At 39.3% G+C, this 20,962-nt stretch overlaps 2 protein-coding genes across 4 annotated transcripts in view; one reads left to right on the top strand and one right to left on the bottom strand.

Annotated features, from left to right (window-relative positions):
• Window positions 1–20,962, bottom strand: part of LOC101896118 (maternal protein tudor) — a 46,078-nt gene that overhangs the window by 11,294 nt on the left and 13,822 nt on the right. For all 3 annotated transcript variants that reach the window (XM_005181440.4, XM_059130883.1, XM_011293356.3), the window contains 5 exons: window positions 19,467–19,718; window positions 6,073–6,231; window positions 5,471–6,004; window positions 2,964–3,024; window positions 23–2,902 (listed from right to left, as the gene is read on the bottom strand). In XM_005181440.4, coding sequence (XP_005181497.1) covers window positions 23–2,902; window positions 2,964–3,024; window positions 5,471–6,004; window positions 6,073–6,231; window positions 19,467–19,718 — 3,886 coding nt within the window. The remainder of the gene's footprint in view (window positions 1–22; window positions 2,903–2,963; window positions 3,025–5,470; window positions 6,005–6,072; window positions 6,232–19,466; window positions 19,719–20,962) is intronic.
• Window positions 14,575–15,315, top strand: LOC101898014 (protamine-like). Its single transcript, XM_005181452.4, has 2 exons — window positions 14,575–14,977; window positions 15,052–15,315. The coding sequence occupies exons 1-2, from the start codon at window positions 14,759–14,761 to the stop codon at window positions 15,214–15,216; spliced, it is 384 nt and encodes a 127-aa protein (XP_005181509.1). The 5' UTR covers window positions 14,575–14,758; the 3' UTR covers window positions 15,217–15,315.

Raw genomic sequence — 20,962 nt, 5'->3', positions numbered from 1 at the left:
ATCCTACTGTGAAATACTTTACCTGGACAGATTTCCGTAATCAGTTTTTCATTCTTCAGTGTCTCCTTGAGGGAAACCTTATTGACCATAACATTGACAAAGTACAAATCATTTTGCGAATTCTTTTCAATGTATTCACATTGCAGTGTTACACCCTGGGGCAAATATTTATCCATACGATCAATGATATAGAGATGATCATAGTTCGAGACTATGCCATCGAAACCACACAGATATGCCATAATGGGAAAATCGGCAAACTTCTTTTCCACCGGCCAAATATCTTCCGAAGTCACGGTGTACATGTTGCCGAAGTCAACAAAGTGTACCTTATATTTACGCAACATTTGATTGCAGGCCAAAATGCGGGCGCGATAGATGATATTGTCCTTGCGTTGTCGGGCCATTACATGGGAGCCCACACGCAGCTGCAGCTGTTGCAAAGGCAATTTGCTGTAAAATTGTTGAATCTCCTTCATGAAACGTTCAAATTCCACGGACCGAGATTTTAGTTGGGTATAGAATTGATGTGGCGATATCCACCAGGAAATAATGACCTCTTCGCGACATGGTGTCTCCAAGGGCTTGACCGGGAATCCCTTGTTCAATGGGACAAAATTATAGGCGGGTGTTTCTTTTTGTTTCGCCGCCCCACTCTCTTGGGATTTCTTTGAGGTCTCACTGGAAGTGTCTGTGGATTTCTTCGATGTTTCGCTGTTGAATGATTTGTTGTTCTGCTGCTGTTGTTGTTGTTGTTGCTGCTGCTGTTGCTTTTGTTGTTGTTGCTGGTTATGTTGTTTCAGTTGACTCTGTGAGAATCCTTGCGGTGCATTTTGTGGTCTCTGCTGCTTCTGTTGCTGTTGTTGCTGCTGTTGTTTTTGTTTATTTTGGAATCTTGGTGGAGTGTTGTTGGCCATTAGCTTGTTGTTATTGTAACTGCTGGCATTGCTTCGTTTATCACTTGCAACGGAATTGTTGGAGCTGTGCTGCTGTTGATTTTGATATTGTTGTTGTTGCTGCTGTTGTTTATGATTTGGATAATTTTTGTAGTATTGCTTACGTTGCTGTTGTGGCTGTTGCTGTTGATTCTGATTTGGTCTAAAGTCACTGGAGGTTGAGCGAGAATCCCGCGTCTCAGCCATCGAACTGTGGGAGCTTGTCTTATCCCACTCCGAATTGGAGACTGAACTCTGGAAGCTTTGATTATTACGCTGCTGCTGCTGCTGAGCATATTGTGTTTGCTGCTGCTGGTGCTGTTGTTGCTGCTTTTGTTTGTTTTGCATACGCAATTCTTCACTCTGGACAGTGGTGGAATTCAAAATCTGTCCCTTCTTGCTGGAATGGACAGATGTTACATCCGAAGCAATCGAAGGAGTCTTATGGCCATTTTCAGCATGGGCTGCTGCCAATTTGTGGACATTAAAATCATCCTTTTCCAATGTCAAATATTGTTCAAATGGCATCGAAAGTTTGTACAACTTTTTCATGACATTCAGATCCTTGGTGCAAAGATTCACCAGGTTGACACCATCCGGCTGAATGCGAAAGACTTTGACAGTAAATGACCTACGCTCACGATTCGATTCTTCGGCCAACATTTCGAATTGTGTTGTGGCCAAATCTTTGCTCAATTCATTGTTCTCGAAACCCTTTAAGCAGCACTGCACGGCCTGGCGCGGCAGCTTAAGATGCTTTTCCGCTATGGTACTCAGGAGATTCTTGGTTACCTTCTGCTCATAGCCAAAGTCCACATGCCGTACAATAATGGCTGTGGCATCGGCGCGCAGAACCTCAGCACGATACCATTCATTTTCATACTTCACAATACAGGGAGCACCGAGAGCCAAGTGATTGGGTACATTTTGATTTTTATTGTAGTACAAGAACATGTCATCCATCAGCTTTTCGAAAGCCGGAATATTGTCCACCTTTTGGACATAGAAATTTTTAGGCGAGTCAATGTAGCGAATCTCCACAACATCATTGTTACGCAAAGGCTCTGCCTTGGCATAAACCAAACGGGTCTTTTGTATTTGCCTCAAGACATGTAGTATGTTCTTCTCCTGCATATACAGTTCACAATACTGAACTAAGGGTGGACCTTCCAGAGGCATTACCTTTAGTTTACAGTTTTTGTAGATAACCAAATCCTTAAAGGCCTTTTTCAAACTATCATCTATGGGCTCCAATTCCTTGTGGCCCGACAGTGTGAAACGTATGGCAAATGCCTTGTATTTAAGGAACTCTTCGGGTATTTCATATAAATCTCTGTAGTGTACCATTTCGGCATTGCCATAATCAATGTAGGCTACCTTACAGGCCATCGGTTGGACGCCGGTAATCAAAGCACGATAGAGCTGTCCATCCTCAGAGTAGCGGGCAATACAAGCTGTACCCAACAAGGGCTTATCGTTGAACGGTTTCAACTCTACCTTTTCGATGCGATTCATCATGTCGGTCAGATCATCTTGATGTGTAACCAATTGGACGGAAAACAGGAAGGGGCCATTCTCAACGAAACTAATGCTAACATCGTAGATTTGTCCCACAACCAAATTGTTCGATTTAAAGGTGGCTGGAGTGGTACGACGGGGTGGTGAAAGGGGACTGATGGCGGCCACGGCTGAAGGTGTCAAGCCGCCGCCGTTATTCATGGCACCAAGTGTCTGCTGCTGCAGATGTGCTGGAGGTGGTGGTCTCTGATAGCGTGCATTATATACATTAAATTGTGGCACAGACGTTGGCATAACTCCAGGCAGGCCATTGTATGTTCCTCCTGTTGTTGCGGCAGTGACTAATGCATGGTGATGTGCTGCGGCGGCGGCGGCCGTATGTGGTGGTGGTGCTTGTTGGGCATAATGTAGACCGGTAAAGGGAATGCGATTGTTTTGTAAATGAATACCTGGAGAAAAGGGAAGAGATTAATGATGTTGGCAAATGAGCTGAATATCATATTAACTTACCTTGCATCATGGATCTTAGATTGCCAATTGACTGGGGCATACGTGGCTGTACTGGGCCAGACTAGAAAGGAAGGAAAAAAGAGTGATAATCATTAATGGAACTGTAAAAATATATTTATGATATATTCGTAGATCTTTTTTATCTGAAATATAGGGTATCTTATATTTGCATAATTAGCCTAAACAATGTCTTCCTTATATAAAGATAAGCCATAGATCTCATAATCGGAATAAAAAACCATAGCAGGAAGTGTTTTCCTCACAAATAACTTCTATGTGACCTTATATTTATGTAAAACCTACGAGAAGCATCAAGCCTTCATCAAGCTATCGGACACTCGGTCACTGGGCTTACCTAAGCATAGTCAAGAAAGATTCGTAATGGACATCTGGAGCACCCCCTTAATTTATACTAAAGTAATGCATGTCTCTAATTGGCCTTGTGGCCAAGAACTTAATAGTTTCATAATAATAATTAAGAGTTGTGTTAGGATACTTCCAATTGAAGATCACGAGAAAGTTCGAGAGGGACTATCTTAGCCCAACCTCTTTTAAGGGAACTTTCGATTAGATACCGAACAGAGGAGAAACCAGTCGAAGTTTCTAAAATATCGACGAATTTGAAAAGTGTCTGTTAACCTGGGAAGGTGGCTACTTTGGAGACCGGATCAAATCAATCCTCTAAAAATTGTTGCAAAGGTTTTGAAATCGAAGGTACAAAGCTGGCCTCTAAACCAAGGGAATGCAGGGCTCTATCAAATTCTTCAAACGATTCAAGTGATAAAGATCAAACCGAAGCCTTTCCTATACCCTTCAAATCGGCAACTGAACTCGCCGTTTGACTATTCGAATAAAATCAATAGGTAGACCTACATTGCATATTTTTTCAGGAAGAGTTAAGCTACCCTCTTTGAGTCCGTAATGTCAAATTACAGTTGAATTGGTTGGTAAATGGGAAGATACATCCGAAAATCAGGTGATACCGTTTATGGGGCCTAAACCAAAAAGTGGACTAACATTGAATATATATTTTCATATCCCCAGCCATATGGCTAGTGAGGGTATATATAATTTGATACGAGCAAAAAGTGCTTCATCGAAATAACAATTTTAGACCATAGGCATCTTTCCACCAAATGCGTTTCAGGACATTTGGAGTCGATCTAGCGATATCCTCCGTACGTCTGTCTATCTGGCTGGTGCGCGCGATAACTATCGAAGGGATTGCCCGATTCCATCCAAACTTGGTACATCGTAATATTATTGTCAGACTTAGATCGAGTTCAGAGATGGACAATATCGGTCCACTCCTTTTGGTACTTCCACCACAAAATGTCAACATTTTCAATGAAAATAATTTACTGCACAGAAAGAGAAAGAACAATCCGATTTTGCTAGGTCAGGAAAATGGACGAAAATGGACAATATCGTTTCACTCCATCCAGTACCTCCCCCACAAAGGGCCAAATTTTGAATAACAATAACTCTTATAAAATGTGATGTAAGTGTCCGATTGTCTTCAAATTACACACATCACGATATTTTTATAATCCCAAGGTTTGGTGTGAATATGGAATATATCGGTCCTCTCCTTCTGGTACTCCCCCACAAAGGGTTTGAATATCCATGAAGCTCATAAAACACGAAATTAACATCCGATTTCATTTAGACTTGGCTCATTTCAATATTTACATAAACACAAGATCTATTATAACGATGGGAGAGATCGAACTATTCTTTCTGGTACCTGCCCTACAAAGACTCGAAGTTTTGAATAACAAAAACGAGTATAAAATCCGAAATAATCATCTGGTTCTCTTCAAATTACACACCTCACAATATTTTTATCAACGCAAAGTCTATCGTGAAAATGTGATATATCTCATTCCGGTACCTCCCCCACAAAGGGTCATCGGATGGCTTCTTCGGAAAAGAACGAAGGAGCGTAGGGACAAAATCGAATTAATTCAAACTAAAACTCATTTGTTCCTCTACGAAGAAACCAGCCGATGGCTTAAGTCAGTCAAAAAAGGGTTTTATCTATTCTCATCTTCAAATCTCATACAGCTGTGGAATGTGCAAACAATTTCCTGTGGCTATCGAATATTAGTCTATTATTCCAAGTATCGAATGATCCCTTCCTTACTCTCCCTACTCACTCCACATCACTGTGGTAGACATTCATGCAAATCGCAAAAAAGTGCAACCAGTAAAAATTTCCCATTCCATCTAAAAGTGGCTGTCAATTATTGTCTAAATAAACTATAGATTCCAGAGAAACCTATCGAAAACATCTCACATATTTAACCCGGAAACCATAACTCATAAACCCACAAATAAACAACAACACAACAATTTATAAAATGTTTGTGTTTAGACAATTTCACATTTGACATGGTAGGCCTGACCGACACACATTTAAAGGAAACCAAAGAAATGTAAGAGAAAACCAAATACCAAATACAAGGAAGTGGTGAACTGTTTTATAGTTCCCCAAAACTACTTACCATCATAATATTCCGCATATTACCATGCTGGACTGCGGCCATGTGCATTTGTTGCTGTGTCAGATGTGGATGTTGCAACTGTTGGAGACGTGCTGAAAGAGCACTTCTACCAGCCAACATTTGGTGCTGGGGATGGCCGCCGCCGCCAATAGCAGCACCTGCTGCCATGCCACCAGCCATGTTGTTGTTGTTGGAATTGATAATAGATGCTGATGTTTGTTGATGATGATGTGCTGCTGCTGCTGGTGTTGGTATTGGTGTTGACTTTTGCTGCTGTTGATAATTTTTATTGTAGTAATTACTGTTGTTATTGTTAATATTCTTTTGATTATTCATATTCAACGTTGGCATATTATTGTTATTGAGGGCGGCAGCTTGTTGCTGCTGTTTTTGTTGTTGTTGCTTAAGAATTTTCGAAAAATTCTCAAACAACAAATCGTTGGCAATGGGTGCACCCATGGCCTTTTGGTGTATCAGAAATTCAGCAATATTGAATTCTTTCCATTTCATTGTGATGAATTTAAATTGATTAAACTGCAAGGGGGAAGAGGAACATTAGTTTCAGTTTTTCAAAAAAGGCCAAACCGATGAGCTATACTTACTTCTTTTATAATGGAAACCTCTACGGTATGATGTGAAATCATTCGTGTCAATTCATCTAATTGTGATTTCTTCCAGTCTTCGCAAATGCCCAAAACTATATATTGCGAGCACATAGTGGGGACATTTGCTATTTCTTCTGGATTTTGTGGAAATAGTAACTGAAATGAGAACACAGAAACAAGAAGTAATTAAAAATTATTAAATATTGAAAATATTAAAAAAAAATACAATGATTTTATATTATAAAAGAAGATGGCATTGCTGAAAGACACTAAGCGTCTGTAAATCATGGACATTGAGTGCTAATACCAAAAAGAGGAGAACGGAACCGATGGCCTGATTAATGACTAAATTGGCCATCTTCAAATCTCTAAAATTTGGAAGTTGGGATTATACCATTATGTATTGAATAGTTTTTTAAAGAAGTCAATCTTTAACGCCACTAAGAATCGGAAATATCAAATTAAAGCTAATTTCAAAATCTCGAAATACTAAAAATCAGGAAGTATAGTTACGTACCAAAAGTTGACCTACATTGAATATTTTTCCAGGAGGAATTGAGCTACCCTTTGTGAGTCCGCAGTGTCAAATAACAGTTGAATTGGTTGGTAATTGGGAAGATACATCCGAAAATCAGGAGATACCGTTTTATGGGGCATATACCGAAAACTGGACTAACCCGACCGACCCTTTAGACGATATATACATTTATGCTGAGATGGAAAATGGCAAGGGTGTGGGATCTGAATCAACTGATTTTAAAGTCGACCACACGCTGAACCCACCTTTCTGTATTTTTATCAGGATTACAGAGGATGCCAATGTAGAGGCAAATCCTACAATGAATATTTTGTAAGTGTTGTAAATCTTTTCAATAAAATAGCTGAATTAGTTGAAAGTTCGACCCAAAACCGTCGAAATATCAAAAAGTGGACCTACATTGAAGATTTTCATGAGGATTAAATCTGCCCACAAATAGCAGTTGATTTGTTTTTGAAAATTTGGGGCCAAAAAATCAAACGGGACGTAGCAAATAAAAAGCCATATATTGGAAACAAATCCTTCAAAAAACCCGAAGGCTTCTACGAAGTGGTACTGCCTGATTCAACTTTCGATTCCCCGTCAGTGTGATTTCCATTGTCCTTTTTTCGCCGCGACCGAAACATACGAGAAACATACGGTTATACTGCCTGCGCCATCACTATTTACTTCGCCTCGGGTTGCTGGGCCCTCAGTTGATCTTTTTCTCTTCACCGCAACTGGCTGCTAGTGGCATTTCGTCGCCTTTTGGGCCCATTTGACGAAGTTGGCGCAGACTGTGGGGTTTTTCTGACCGCTCGCCATGATCATCTTATGGGCAGACTTTGCCCTGCCCTTCGGTTTCTTCACCTTCGACCCTGTTGTGGCAGGTGGAGATGGCGAAGTCACAGCTAGGATCGGCAGTGTCTGATTGGATAATTTAGAGGAAGATTTCGACCTGGTCATCTTTCTCGCAGACGTTTTCCAGATCTGCGTTGTCTTTCTCCGAATTTGGGTGGTATCTCCGGATCTGAAGCCATAGCAGACGTTTTAATAGACTGCTTAAACTCTGTCTCCTTCGAAACTATCTTTCCAGGTAAGTAGGTACATTTCGCAGTCGTCGACAGGTTGCACTGTTGCTCTGTAAGTGAGATTCCTTCTTATTGGAAGATCCCTTAAAATTGTGTCGGAATAGTTGCTTTCGAACTTTTTAACGATCTGCAGATCAGTTTTGATAATTTGTAACTGTAATCTTGGCCGGACCCCCAATCAACATAAGGATTGTGGTAATTAACTGCTCGTCTTCTTTTTGTCTCTCACCACTTTGGATTTGGCCCTTTTGGCGACCGGAGAAGAGAGCGACAACGCTTCTGCCTCAAGCGCCTAGACAGCAAGGGCTTAACTAACTAACCTAACCAACAAACTTGGGCCAAACCCTTCGAAATACAGAAAATAAAGAGGTACTGGGTTATACCAAAAAGTGAGATATTTGGAAAATTGGGACCAAATATCGTCAAAATATCGAAAAGCATGAGATACTGTCATTACATGGGGCTATACCAAAAAGTTTATTCACATTTAATATTTATAGAGAATGATTTCTCTACGAGAAATATCAAATTACAACGGATTTGGTTGGAAACCAGGGCATCTCCAATCTGAAATCTCGTTATATGGGTTTACATAGAAAAAATCGATTTCCAATCAAGAGGGCAGCATTTAAATTGGTTATGGGGATTATATTGAAATGATCGACCATCCCACAGATTTTACGAAGCGACATATTTTCAATCGTATGATAAGATATCCCCTCTTTTATGGTTAAGGGTATTAAAGATCTCCCTTTTTACGAAATTCCAGGAAATAGTGTTCTATTTCAAGTCACCATAAAATCTGATAGAAAAATCTAGTTTTGTATTACTTTTTTCTTTTCAAAACAGTTTGTTCTTCGTCGAAAAATATGGCACATTCGATTGACTGGCTCTGTCTCAATGTCTCATTATCGTACATCCACCGTTCACATTAACATTGAAGCTGATAATGACGACATGACATTCCAAGTCTTATTTGGATAAAACCGGCTCGGTAGCAGAGTGGGTGTATAAAATAATTGCTTAACCACCATCAGCCACTATCCGTCGTTTAGTAACATGGGTTGTTGGCAGCAACCGACCATAAAAGACGAAGCGTGAACTATGCCGCTTAGTTCTCGACGACATCACACAGCAAAATAGAAGAGGGGGGGTTTTGAGAATTTATTAGCAATCTATGAGAGGTATGTCATTTGCTGCGATAAATAATTAAATACAAAAAAAAAAATGATCAAATAGATATTTGCAAAAGCTTTTAAAGAAAAAGAAGAAAAGAAAAAAAAACAAGTTAAAAAGCAGAATGTTCCGCCGGGTCGAACTTTGAATACCCTCCACCATTTGAAACGAATTTGAAAATTTTCACAAAATAAAATCCTTAAAAATTTCTGTTTAAATTTTAAAAATACCGAATATAGCCATTTTATTGGGGTCTATACGACATGGACCTACATAGGCATTGTTTGTCATAAGCCATTACCATATTTAAATTCGAAAAAATAAAAATAAACGGTGAATAATGTAGCTAAAATCATCAAAATATCGTATATAGGAAGGTAGCGTTATATCGGAGCTGTGCGAAGACCTGAACCAGCATAGACAATTTTCTGCCATAGATTGTAGCATCCATTACGAACTTCAAATACGCGTCTCAAACAATTTCGGTGGGTATTGTACCTAAACTCGTCAAACTACCGAATATAGGGGGGTACTGATATATGGGGCCTATACGAAGACCTGTATCTGCATAGACAATTTTCTGTCACAGACTGTAGATCCCATTACGAATTCTAAATACGTAATTTGAAACAATTCCGGTAAACAATGACGATAAAATTATCAAAATACCGAATATTGGGTGGTGCCGTTATATGGGGGCTATACGAAGACGTGGACCTGGCACAGACAACTATCTGTCTTAGGCTGTAGTATCCACTACGAACTTTAAATAGCAAATTTGAAACAATTCCGGTAAATAATGTAGCTAAAATCATCAAAATACCGAATATCGGAAGGTACCGTTATATGGGGGCTATACAATGAAGAGGACCTGAACAGACAATCTCCTGTCATAGGCTGTAGCATCCATTACGAAAATCAAATACCAAATTTGATACAATTCCGGGGAATAATGTTGCTAAAATCAACAAAGTACCGAATATCGGGCGGTTCCGTTATATGGGGGCTATACGAAGAGGTGGATCTGCACAGACAATTTTCTATCTTGGGCTGTAGCATCTGTTACCAACTTCAAATACCAAATTTGAAGCAATTCCGGTGAATAATGTAAGTAAAATCATCAAAATACCGAATATCGGGAGGTACCGTTATATGGGGACTATACAAAGACGGGGACCTGATCAGACAATCTGCTGTCATAGGCTGTACCAAATTTGACACAATTCCGGGAATAATGTTGCTAAAATCATCAAAATACCGAATATAGGGAGGTACCGTTATAGGGGGGCTATACGAAGAGGTGGACCTGCACAGACAACTTTCTACCTTGGGATGTAACATCCGTTACGAACTTCAAATACCAAATTTGAAGCAATTCCGGTGAATAATGTCGAGTAAATCACCAAAATACCGAATATCGGGAGGTACCATTATATGGGTGCCTAGACCTATATGGCCCATTTCAAATACCAAAAGTCCTGCAGACATAATAAACATTTGAGTAACATTTTATCAATCTACTTCATTTCGTTTGGAAGCTAGAGTGATTTCCACAGACGGGTAGACGGACGGACGGACGGACATCGCTAAATCGATATAGAATTTTATGCTTATCAAGAATATATATACTTTGTGAGGTCTAAAATATATATTTTGAGGAGTTACAAACGGAATAACAAACTTAATATACCCTCCTTACTATGGTGGAGGGTATTAAAACAAATTTGATAGATAATTTTTTGCAAGGCTATGATTACATTTTTTGAGATTTGTGTTGTTATTATTATGACGAAGATCTTTCGAAAATATAAGCTAGATATACATTATTTGAAATTAATTGGATTATGACAAGTCAGGAGTTACTGGGAGGGATACTAAAAATGTACATGGGATTTATGGGGATATTGACCTATTATTAAATTTACATTAACATTATTTTTCTGAACATTCCCACAAAAATCTATTTAGAGCGATATGGACAATAGCGGATTACTTTACATAAACCTTTAACAAAAATTCATCATCAAAAATTATACATTTTTTGTTTGCCAAAAAAGAAGTATAAATTTGCAATTTCATATACCCACCAATTAAAGCTTAACGCTGGCACGACAACTAAAAAGCCACCACACATCAGCGGTGATTAATTAAAGCTACTTTAGATGCAAGACAACGATTTGTTCATTGATTCAGTTGAAATTTCTCTATCTCGTGCAGTTTCTTTTTCTCTTTTTTTTTTCAAAATAAAAAAATATATATATTTAAATATCAGGCAAGGCACACACACTAAAAGTAATTCAATGTCTGCTGTAGGTTTACTGAAGAGGAAAAAGCAATGAAAACAACAGCAACAACAAATGAATGCACATATAATTTAATTGCGATTCATCATTAATTTATTAGATATTGTCAGATAAAAATTAAGCCACACAAGAACAAGAAAAAAGCAATGAATTGCTGCAAAAATGATTAAATAAAGAAAATGATAAACAAAATTTCGTATAGCAAGTTTTTAGTTTTTAGTTTTTTTTTCTAGAAAAATATTTTTCAAAAATTGAAGATATGTCAAATAACAAAGGTAAAATTGCTGTCAAACTCTGGGAAAACAATTTAAATAGTATCAGTTAGTGTGACCGACAGATGTGTTCCCTCAGCCAATGTCCGTTTATTTAGATATCCAGGGTGAGATGAAAAAAACAGCAACTAACTTCAGACTGCTGTCATTCCTAAGCCACTCGTCCGACAGCTGTTAAAATTATTCTAATGACAGCTCATTATATTGTTTGCAAGCGTACAAAAGCATTTTGGTGAGAATTTTCCAAAAAAAAAAAAGATATTCGTGATGGAATTCAAGCGTGATAGTGTGATTTCTTTATATTTAGCTGAAAAACCACAAGTGGCTATTGTTAGAGCACTCCAGCATTTAAATGTAAATAAATCTTCTGTGACTCGTACCATCGCTCGTTACCGAGATACTGGTAGCGTAGTCCGACGTCAAGGAAATGGACGGAAGAAAAGAACAATATCAGCAGAAATGGTTCGAAAAGTAAAGAAGCGACTTTTCCATTCGGCAAATACTGAAAAACGAGCCAATGAAATTCCAAAAAGTGCAAGAGCTCACACCGCAACAGAAAGACAATAGACTCAAAAAAGCTAAACAACTGCTTCCCTTGGCCGAAAGTGGTGAACTGCCGAATTAGGTGGTCTCCGATGAGAAAACATTCGTTGTCCAGCAGCTTGTTAACAAACAAAATGATCGTGTTTACTTGCCAAAGAGGTCAGCTGAAAATGTGTATCTTCGGTTGACCACCAGAACTCAAGCGCCGGCTATGGTGGGTGGGTGTGGGCCGCCATAACAGCCGATGGTCACTCTCCGCTCGTATTAATCGACCGTGGCATCAGAATAAATGTCGAATATTATCGCGAAAATATTCTGGAGGGTGTATTAAAACCTTGGGCTCGCAAACATTTTCGCCGCTGACCTTGGACATTCCAACAGAATTCAGCATCATCGCACTCAGCACACGACACCCAAAAATGGTTACAAAATGAGGTTCCTCGCTTCATTTCCAGCGCACAATGACCACCAAAATCTCCGGATACCAATCCGTTGGACTATTGTGTCTGGAGTACTTTGGAAAGACACTAAAACGGTAGGCACTAAAAAATACCAAAGTGTCGATCACCTCAAGCAAGCGCTTTGTCGGGAATGGGCCAAAATACTGCAGAGCAACATTCTGGCAGCGTGTGGCGGTTTAATTGGGCGTTTGAAGGCCATAATTCGTGACCAATTCGAACAAATCTAAACTTATTCTAAAATTTGATGCTATTTCCGACATTTATTGATTTCCTTCAATAAAATTTAAAAAAAAAATGTTAAAATTATGGCGTTTGACTTTGTTGCAGTTTTTTTCATTTCACCCTGTGTTTACATTAGATCTTTGGTTGATAGAGATATAGAGATGTGAATTTTTGGCTGATTCTGTTGGAAATTGTGTGAAAAACCTTCAAAGTATCGAAAATCTAGAGGTAGCGTTATATGGGGTCTATACCTAAACTTGGACCAATATAGCTCATTTTAAATACCAATCAGCCTACATATAACATAAGCCTTTGTAGCAAATTTCAAAACTATAGATTAAATAATGTGGACTACCATTGTATAGAATCGGATATTTATTTCGCCTTTTGGTTATTTCCCGCTTTGTGAGAGAGGTACCAGATGGAATCGTCCAACATTGTCCATCATTGCATTTGACCTTGCACTCATAAAATTATTACGACTTACAATATCTTATCCTAGAAGGCAAGAGTGTTTTTGAACGTCTTCCACTCATAGAACGCCAGAAAGCAGTCTCATAGAAGGCCACCAGGTCTTCTCATAGAAGGCTAGAAGGTCATCTTCTAGAAATCCAGAAAATCTTCTCATAGAAGGCCAGAAGGTCTTCTGATAGAAGGCCAAAAGGTCTTCTCACAAAAGATTGGAAGATCTCTCGCAGAAGGACAGAAGATCTTCTTACAGAAGGCCAGAAGGTCTTCTCATAGAAGGCCAAAGGGTCTTCTCATAAAAGGTCGGAAGGTCTTCTTATGGAAGGCCAGACGGTCTTTTCATAGAAGGCCAGAAGATCTTCTCATAGAAGGCCAGAAGGTCTTCTCATAGAAAGCCAGAAGGTCTTCTCATAGAAGGCCAGAAGGTCTTCTCATAGAAGGCCAGAAGGTCTTCTCATAGAAGGCCAGAAGGTCTTCTCATAGAAGGCCAGAAGGTCTTCTCATAGAAGGCCAGAAGGTCTTCTCATAGAAGGCCAGAAGGTCTTCTCATAGAAGGCTAGAAGGTCTTCTCATAGAAGGCCGGAAGGTCTTCTCACAGAAGGCCAGAAGGTCTTCTCATAGAAGGCCAGAAGGTCTTCTCAAAGAATGCTGGAAGGTCTTCTTATAGAAATCCAGATGGTCTTCTCATAGAAGGCCAGAAAGTCTTCTCATAGAAGGCCAGAAGGTCTTCTTATGGAAGGCCACAATATCTTCTCATAAAAGGCCAGTAGTTATTCTCCTAGAAGTCCAGAAAGTCTTCTCATTAAAGTCCAGAAGGTCTTCTCATAGAAAGTCAGAAGATCTTCTCATTGAAGGTCAGAAGGTATTCTCATAGAAGGCCGGAAGGTCTTCTCATAGAAGGCCGGAAGGTCTTCTCATAGAAGGCCGGAAGGTCTTCTCATAGAAGGCCGGAAGGTCTTCTCATAGAAGGCCAGAAGGTCTTCTCATAGAAGGCCAAAAGATCTTCTCATAGAAGGCCAGAAGGTCTTCTCATAGAAGGTCAGAAGGTCTTCTCATAGAAGGCCAGAAGGTCTTCTCATAGAAGGCCAGAAGGTCTTCTTATAGAAGGCCAGAAGGTTTTCTTATAGAAGGCCATAGAAGTTCAGAATGTCGTCTCATGGAAGGCCGGAAGGTCTTCTCATAGAAGGCCAGAAAGTCTTTTCATATAAGGTCAGAATGTCGTCTCATGGAAGGCCAGAAGGTCTTCTCATTAAAGTCCAGAAGGTCATCTTACAAAAGGTCGGAAGGTCTTCTCATGGAAGGCCAGAAGGTTTTCTCATTGTAGGATCTTCGGACAAAATATACCTTAAAGCAAAAAACAACTCGTCTCGAAAAAAAATATCACAATATATATTTTTGGTCAGGTAAACAACAATCGTTGCATTTGTTTTCATTTAGAAATAAATTATTTTTACTGTGACACTTTATCGTTCGAGGCAGATATTTTGTTTTGATTAAAAGAAAAAATCTCCTGCAAACATAAATTTTATATGAAAAATTTTTCGTGCTGACAAAAAAATAAAGATTTGCAAAAATTTGGTCCTATTTGAAATCATTTTGGAGTAAATCTCCGACAGAAGAAGAAGCAGACATGAGTTGTCGGATGGTGTGTACCGGCGAAGGGGCAACGACCACGACATCTGGTGGAAAATGCATGAGACCGGGTCCAATGACACGAAATGGTTATTTGAACTTTTTACGAGAATATCGTCAAAAACATTGCGGCTTAACGGCCGTGGAAACGGTGCGACAGGGAGCCTTTGCATGGAACAAATTGTCCCAAGAAGAAAAGAACCGCTACAAAAAAATGGTAAAGAATTTAAGAGAAAAATGTAATTGAAATTTAGTAATGCATTTCCACACATGTACATGTCCCGTTGACAGGCTTCAGCGGTTTCCAGCCGACCTCGTCGCAGTGCTTTTGCGCCGCGTAGAATGAGACGCAGTGCAAGTTCTAGATCTCGACGTTCCGCTCGTAGAACAACGATGGCTGCTGGTAGAACATCGCGTCGAAGGCAACGGCGTGCCGCAAAACGTAGACGAAACTAAAATTCCTTGGACGAAATTGAAATGTTTTTGTAGTATCAAATTTTGTCGTCATAGGAATTATTTTAAATAAAATTTAAATGTTGTTTTATCCCCAAAATATTTTTTTTTCTTTTATTTCAATTGAAGGTCAGAAGGTCTATTCATTGAAGGCCAGAAGGCCTTCTCATAGGACAGAAGGTCTACTCATAGGACAGAAGGTCTACTCATTGAAGGCATTCTCATAGAAGGCCAAAAGGTCTACTCATAGCAGGCCAGAAGGTCTTCTCACATAAGGCCAGAAGGGTTTCTCATAAAAGGCCAGAAGGGCTTCTCATAGGCCAGAAAGTCTACTTTACTCATTGAAGATCAAAAGGTCTACTTATTGAAGGCCAGAAGGTCTACTCATAGTAGGCCAGAAGGTCTTCTCATAAAAGGTCATAGAAGGCCAGAAGGTCTTCTGATAGAAGATCTTCTCATCGAAGGCCGGAAGGCCTTCTCATAGAAGGCCAGAAGGTCTTCTCATAGAAGGCCAGAAGGTCTTCTCATAGAAGGCCAGAAGGTCTTCTCATAGAAGGCCAGAAGGTCTTCTCATAGAAGGCCAGAAGGTCTTCTCATAGAAGGCCAAAAGGTCTTCTCATAGTAGGCCAGAAGGTCTTCTCACATAAGGTCAGAAGGGCTTCTCATAAAAGGCCAGAGGGGCTTCTCATAGAAGGCCAGAAAGTCTATTTTACTCATTGAAGGTCAAAAGGTCTACTTATTGAAGGCCAGAAGGTCTACTCATAGTAGGCCAGAAGGTCTTCTCATAGTAGGCCAGAAGGTCTTCTCATAGAAGGCCGGAAGGTCCTCTCATAGAAGGCCAGAAGGTCTTCTCATAGAAGGCCAGAAGGTCTTCTCATAGAAGACCAGAAGGTCTTCTCATAGAAGGCCAGAAGGTCTTCTCATAGAAGGCCAGAAGGTCTTCTCATAGAAGGCCAAAAGGTCTTCTCATAGTAGGCCAGAAGGTCTTCTCACATAAGGTCAGAAGGGCTTCTCATAAAAGGCCAGAAGGGCTTCTCATAGAAGGCCAGAAAGTCTATTTTACTCATTGAAGGTCAAAAGGTCTACTTATTGAAGGCCAGAAGGTCTACTCATAGTAGGCCAGAAGGTCTTCTCATAGTAGGCCAGAAGGTCTTCTCATAAAAGGTCATAGAAGGCCAGAAGGTCTTCTGATAGAAGGTCTTCTCACATAAGGCCAGAACGTCTTCTCATTGAAGTCCAGAAGGTCTTCTTATAGAAGGTCAGAAGATCTTCTCATAGAAGGCCAAAATGGCTTCTCATAGAAGGCAAGAAGGGCTTCTCATAGAAAGCCAGAAAGGCTTCTCATAGAAGGCCAGAAGGGCTTCTCATAGAAGCCCGGAAGGTCTTCACATAGAAGCCCGGAAGGTCTTCACATAGAAGGCCGGAAAGTCTTCACATCGAAGGCCGAAAGGTCTTTACATAGAAGGCCGGAGGTCTCCGTCTGGCTCCAAAGAGAGTTGGACAGTGGAAAAATAAGTGCTCCACCGTCGTGGTTTCCTCCTCGTGCTGACAAAGCCTGCGGTATTCGGCAATTAACTCCAACTCTAATATATAGAGTAAAGTGTGTTTTTGGGCCCTTTCTTCACGCTTACACCGATAAATCTTTCCCACTCAGGTTAGTGGTCTGTAATATTACTCCGATATAAAAGCACGAGTAATTATTTCTTCGGGCGGTTCACCCGAAACTTCCTTTCAGTCCAGTGTTAAAAGATCCAAGGGTAAAATATGAAGAATCACGTTCAGGGAAATTTTCGGGGACGTTTTTTTTTTTACTCCGGAAAATAGAAGCAAGAAGGTATGGACAGTAGAAATAGTACACAGATTATTGCTGCTACACTACTTGGTAATAGGACTCAAAGACTACGATCATTTTGGCATGGCAAACTTGCGGCCCTAGGCCCACATTTTTCTAACAGCTTTCAAATAATGTTCCAATGGCACTCTATCTAATATGGACAGCGGGAAATATGGCATTAGAGAATATCAAATGTAAATATGTATATTTTCACATTTCATTAATCAAGCGTGCTGCTGCTTCTGCTGCCAGCTTTGGTTTCTTCCGACTTGTTGCAACAGACTTTGAAACAAAATTACAAACGAAATAAAAAACATATCAAAACACGACAACTTTTGAAAGGTTTCGAAAGCATCAGACAGACACACAACAACACCACACACATTGTGCACGGAAACCCATTGAAATCTGCCAAAAATGTTGAACAAAAGGCAGAAACGCATTATGGAGAAATTAAAAGTCCATAAAAAGTAATAGTTTTCACAAGCAAAAAATACAAAAACAAAAGCATATGCATATGCATGCTACCTATAGAGCTAGATTAAACGGGCCACAATGCAATCAATCAGACACAATTACCAGCCACCATCAAACAGCTTTGCTTGGTTGCCTTGCCTGTCTGACTGCCAGCCAGCTTGGATGCCTTTAGGGGGCGGGGACTGCTGCCTTGCTGTTTCTGGCTGGTTAACGTTGTGATGGTAATTTGACGGCCGCTGGACAATGTGCGCCGGCGGCGGCACAATCGATTGTGATATTTGCTATACATTCTGACACACAAACGTACGCTTTAGTTTGAGTGAGCTAATGCACATCACACTATACGAATATTAATTAATGCTTGAGCGATGATGCATAACTCAAAATATGTGCCTATTTCGAAAAAAATATGAAATCAAAGACGACGTAAAGTTTGGCTAGGTCGGAAGTTGATATACCCTCCCTTTTAAGTTATCATGAGAACGAAAATTAACAGCCTGTTTATGTAAGTCAAAGAAAAAGAAAACACCAATTCGAATATATCAGTTGATACGGCTAAAACGTGCCTCATCAAAATAACGGTTTTAGATCGTAGGTCTCTTTAAACCAAAACCGTTTCAGGACATTTGGAGTCAATCTAGCGATTCTTGTCCGTTTGTCTGGCATCTGCGCACAATAACTCTCGAAGTGATTACCCGAAATTGAATATAATTGTCAATCTTAGATCGAGTTCACAGATGGGCAATATCGGTCCACTCCTTCTGGTACCCGCCCCACAATATGTCAACATTTTTTTCCAACTCTGCAAATCCTAATTAGCCCCAGTGCTAGGTCAGGTGCGAAAATGGACCATATCGGTCCACTCCACCAAGTACCTCCCCTACATTTTGAATAATTAAAACTCTTATAAAACGGGATGAAAGCCTCCGATTGTCTTCAAATTATTACATACATCACAATATTTTTATTAAGTCAAGGTCTGATGTGAAGATGGGTCAAAATTTTGAATATTCATGAAGCTCATAAAACACGAAAATAACATCCGTTTCCATTGAGACTTAGCACATCTAAATATTCATTAATACAAGATCTGTTATAAAGATAGTAGAGATCGGACCATTCCTTCTGATACCTTCCCCTCAAAGGGTCAAAGTTTTGAATAACAAAAACGATCATAAAATCCGAAATAAGCATCTGGTTCTCTTCTAATTACAAGCATCCAAATGTTTTTAATAACCCAAGGTCTTTTGTGAAGATGGGATATATCGCTCCAATTCTTCTGGTACCTCCCCCACAAAGGGTCAACATTTTGAGTATCGATTACATTCAGACTTAGCACACCTCAATATTTCCATCAACACAAGATCTGTTATAAAGATAGTAGAGATCGGACAATTCCTTCTGGTACCTCCCCCACAAGGGGTCAAAGTTTTGAATAACAAAAATGATCATAAAATCCGAAATAAGCATCCGGTTCTTTTCAAATTATACACATCACAATATTTTTAATAACCCAAGGTCTGGTGTGAAGATGGAATATATCGATCCACTCCTTTTGGTACCTCCCCCACAAAGGGTCAAAATTAAATAATTTTAGAATTTTACGAATATATACGTTGTTTGGCCGAAAATATTTGTTTCAATTATTTACAAACAGAATGGAAAGCTTAATATCCTCTTTATAAAATGGAATGAAATTCCTAAGCGGTCATAATGTTATTTTGCAAAATTAACATATGACACATTTTAACCATCAGAAAATAGTAGCCGAACATTTGCATTCCAATACCACACCCATTCATTCATTCATTGGCATTAGTGTGCCGAACTATGTCAAAACAAATCATAAACAAAATGACAAAAAACGCGCTAATACGATGACAATAGTCAAAATAACAAAACGAACAAACAAAAAAGAAAACCGCCAACTTCCTCCACTTACCTCATAACTGACCACCGTTGCAGTACAGCCATAATCGATAATATCTATTTCCACTTTTGGCGGTGTTTGCGCCGATGGGGTGGCTGTGTTGATGACTTTTGTAATGCGTGAACGTACAAATTCAAAATCTGCCGGTGCGGCGCCATTAATACGTTTATAAAGACACATGGCACCAGGCAAAAGGAGAGCCTGTTGACGTTGCACCGGCCATGATGGTTCGATGGTATAGCATTTTGGTAAGATTTTTTGAACCTGCAATGAAAAAGAGGACAATGAAAGTGGGAATGAGTACAATGTTAAAAAAAACATGTTTATAAGAAGTTATGTTCGGTTGGACCGAACTTTTTTTATATCGTACACCGTGTGATGAGTGAATTTATGGAATAAATGGCTATATTGAAAATAACTTAAATTTAGTAGTTCCGTTATATGAGGGCCAGGGATGTATTTCTAAACCAACTGGCAAAAAAATAATAATAAAACCCAATAAGGAAGTCAAAAGTCGGGCGGGCCGACTACAAAATAATTTATTTGAAGTAGAGCATACCACCTATCAACCATTGGCTTTAGATCAGTTACAATTTGGTTTCAGAGGGAACCAATATATTATTGGAGGCATATCAAATCCTGCATCGATTTTCACTAAATTTGACGGAGATACTTTTGTCTTTTATACCAAAATGGAAACGTACGACCCGAAATTCACTTTGGCTGACATAAGCCATTATTTGCACAATAAACATGATATCGCATTAAGGATGTAAATGATAGCTACAGCCAAATCTCGATAAAATTTGGCAAAGGTAAGAAGTAAGGAGCTCTATAAGATATCTCGGATGTACCAAATTTCCATTTCCAAATTATCCAAATTTGAACCGATCTAGATAAAATTTGGCATGGATATTTCTGGGCTGTATATGATATCTGGTACTAAATATTATTGTTTTCGAATGCATATTACGAAAGTGAGGGACTTAAACACCAAATCGGATTAAACATATGTGTGGGAGCTATAGCTACATCTGAACCGTTATATTTTCACCAAATTTGATGTACTTGCTTCTAGGCTCAATTCGGTTGGATGTGCCAAAATTGAGGACATTTGGACTGATATTGGCCATTTATTGCACAATTAACCCGAAATCGGTTGAAGATATATGTGGGAGATATATCCAAATTTAAACCGACCTTGATAAAATTTGACAGAGGTATTTCTGGGCTGTATCTGATATCTGGTAACAAATATCATTGTTTTCGAATGCATATTACGAATGTGAGGGACATAAACACACAATCGAATGAAACATATATATGGGAGCTATAGCTAGATCTAAACCGATTTTCACCAAATTTGATGTACTTGCTTCTAGGCTCAATTCGGTTAGATGTGCCAATATTAAGGACATTTGGACTGATATTGGCCATTTAATGCACAATTAACCCGAAATCGGATAAAGATATATATGGGAGCTATATCTAAATTTGAACCAATCTTG

This window comes from Musca domestica, unplaced genomic scaffold, assembly GCF_030504385.1.
Source record: "Musca domestica strain aabys unplaced genomic scaffold, Musca_domestica.polishedcontigs.V.1.1 8, whole genome shotgun sequence".
Lineage (NCBI taxonomy): Eukaryota > Metazoa > Arthropoda > Insecta > Diptera > Muscidae > Musca > Musca domestica.
This window is presented reverse-complemented; position numbering and strand designations above follow the sequence as displayed.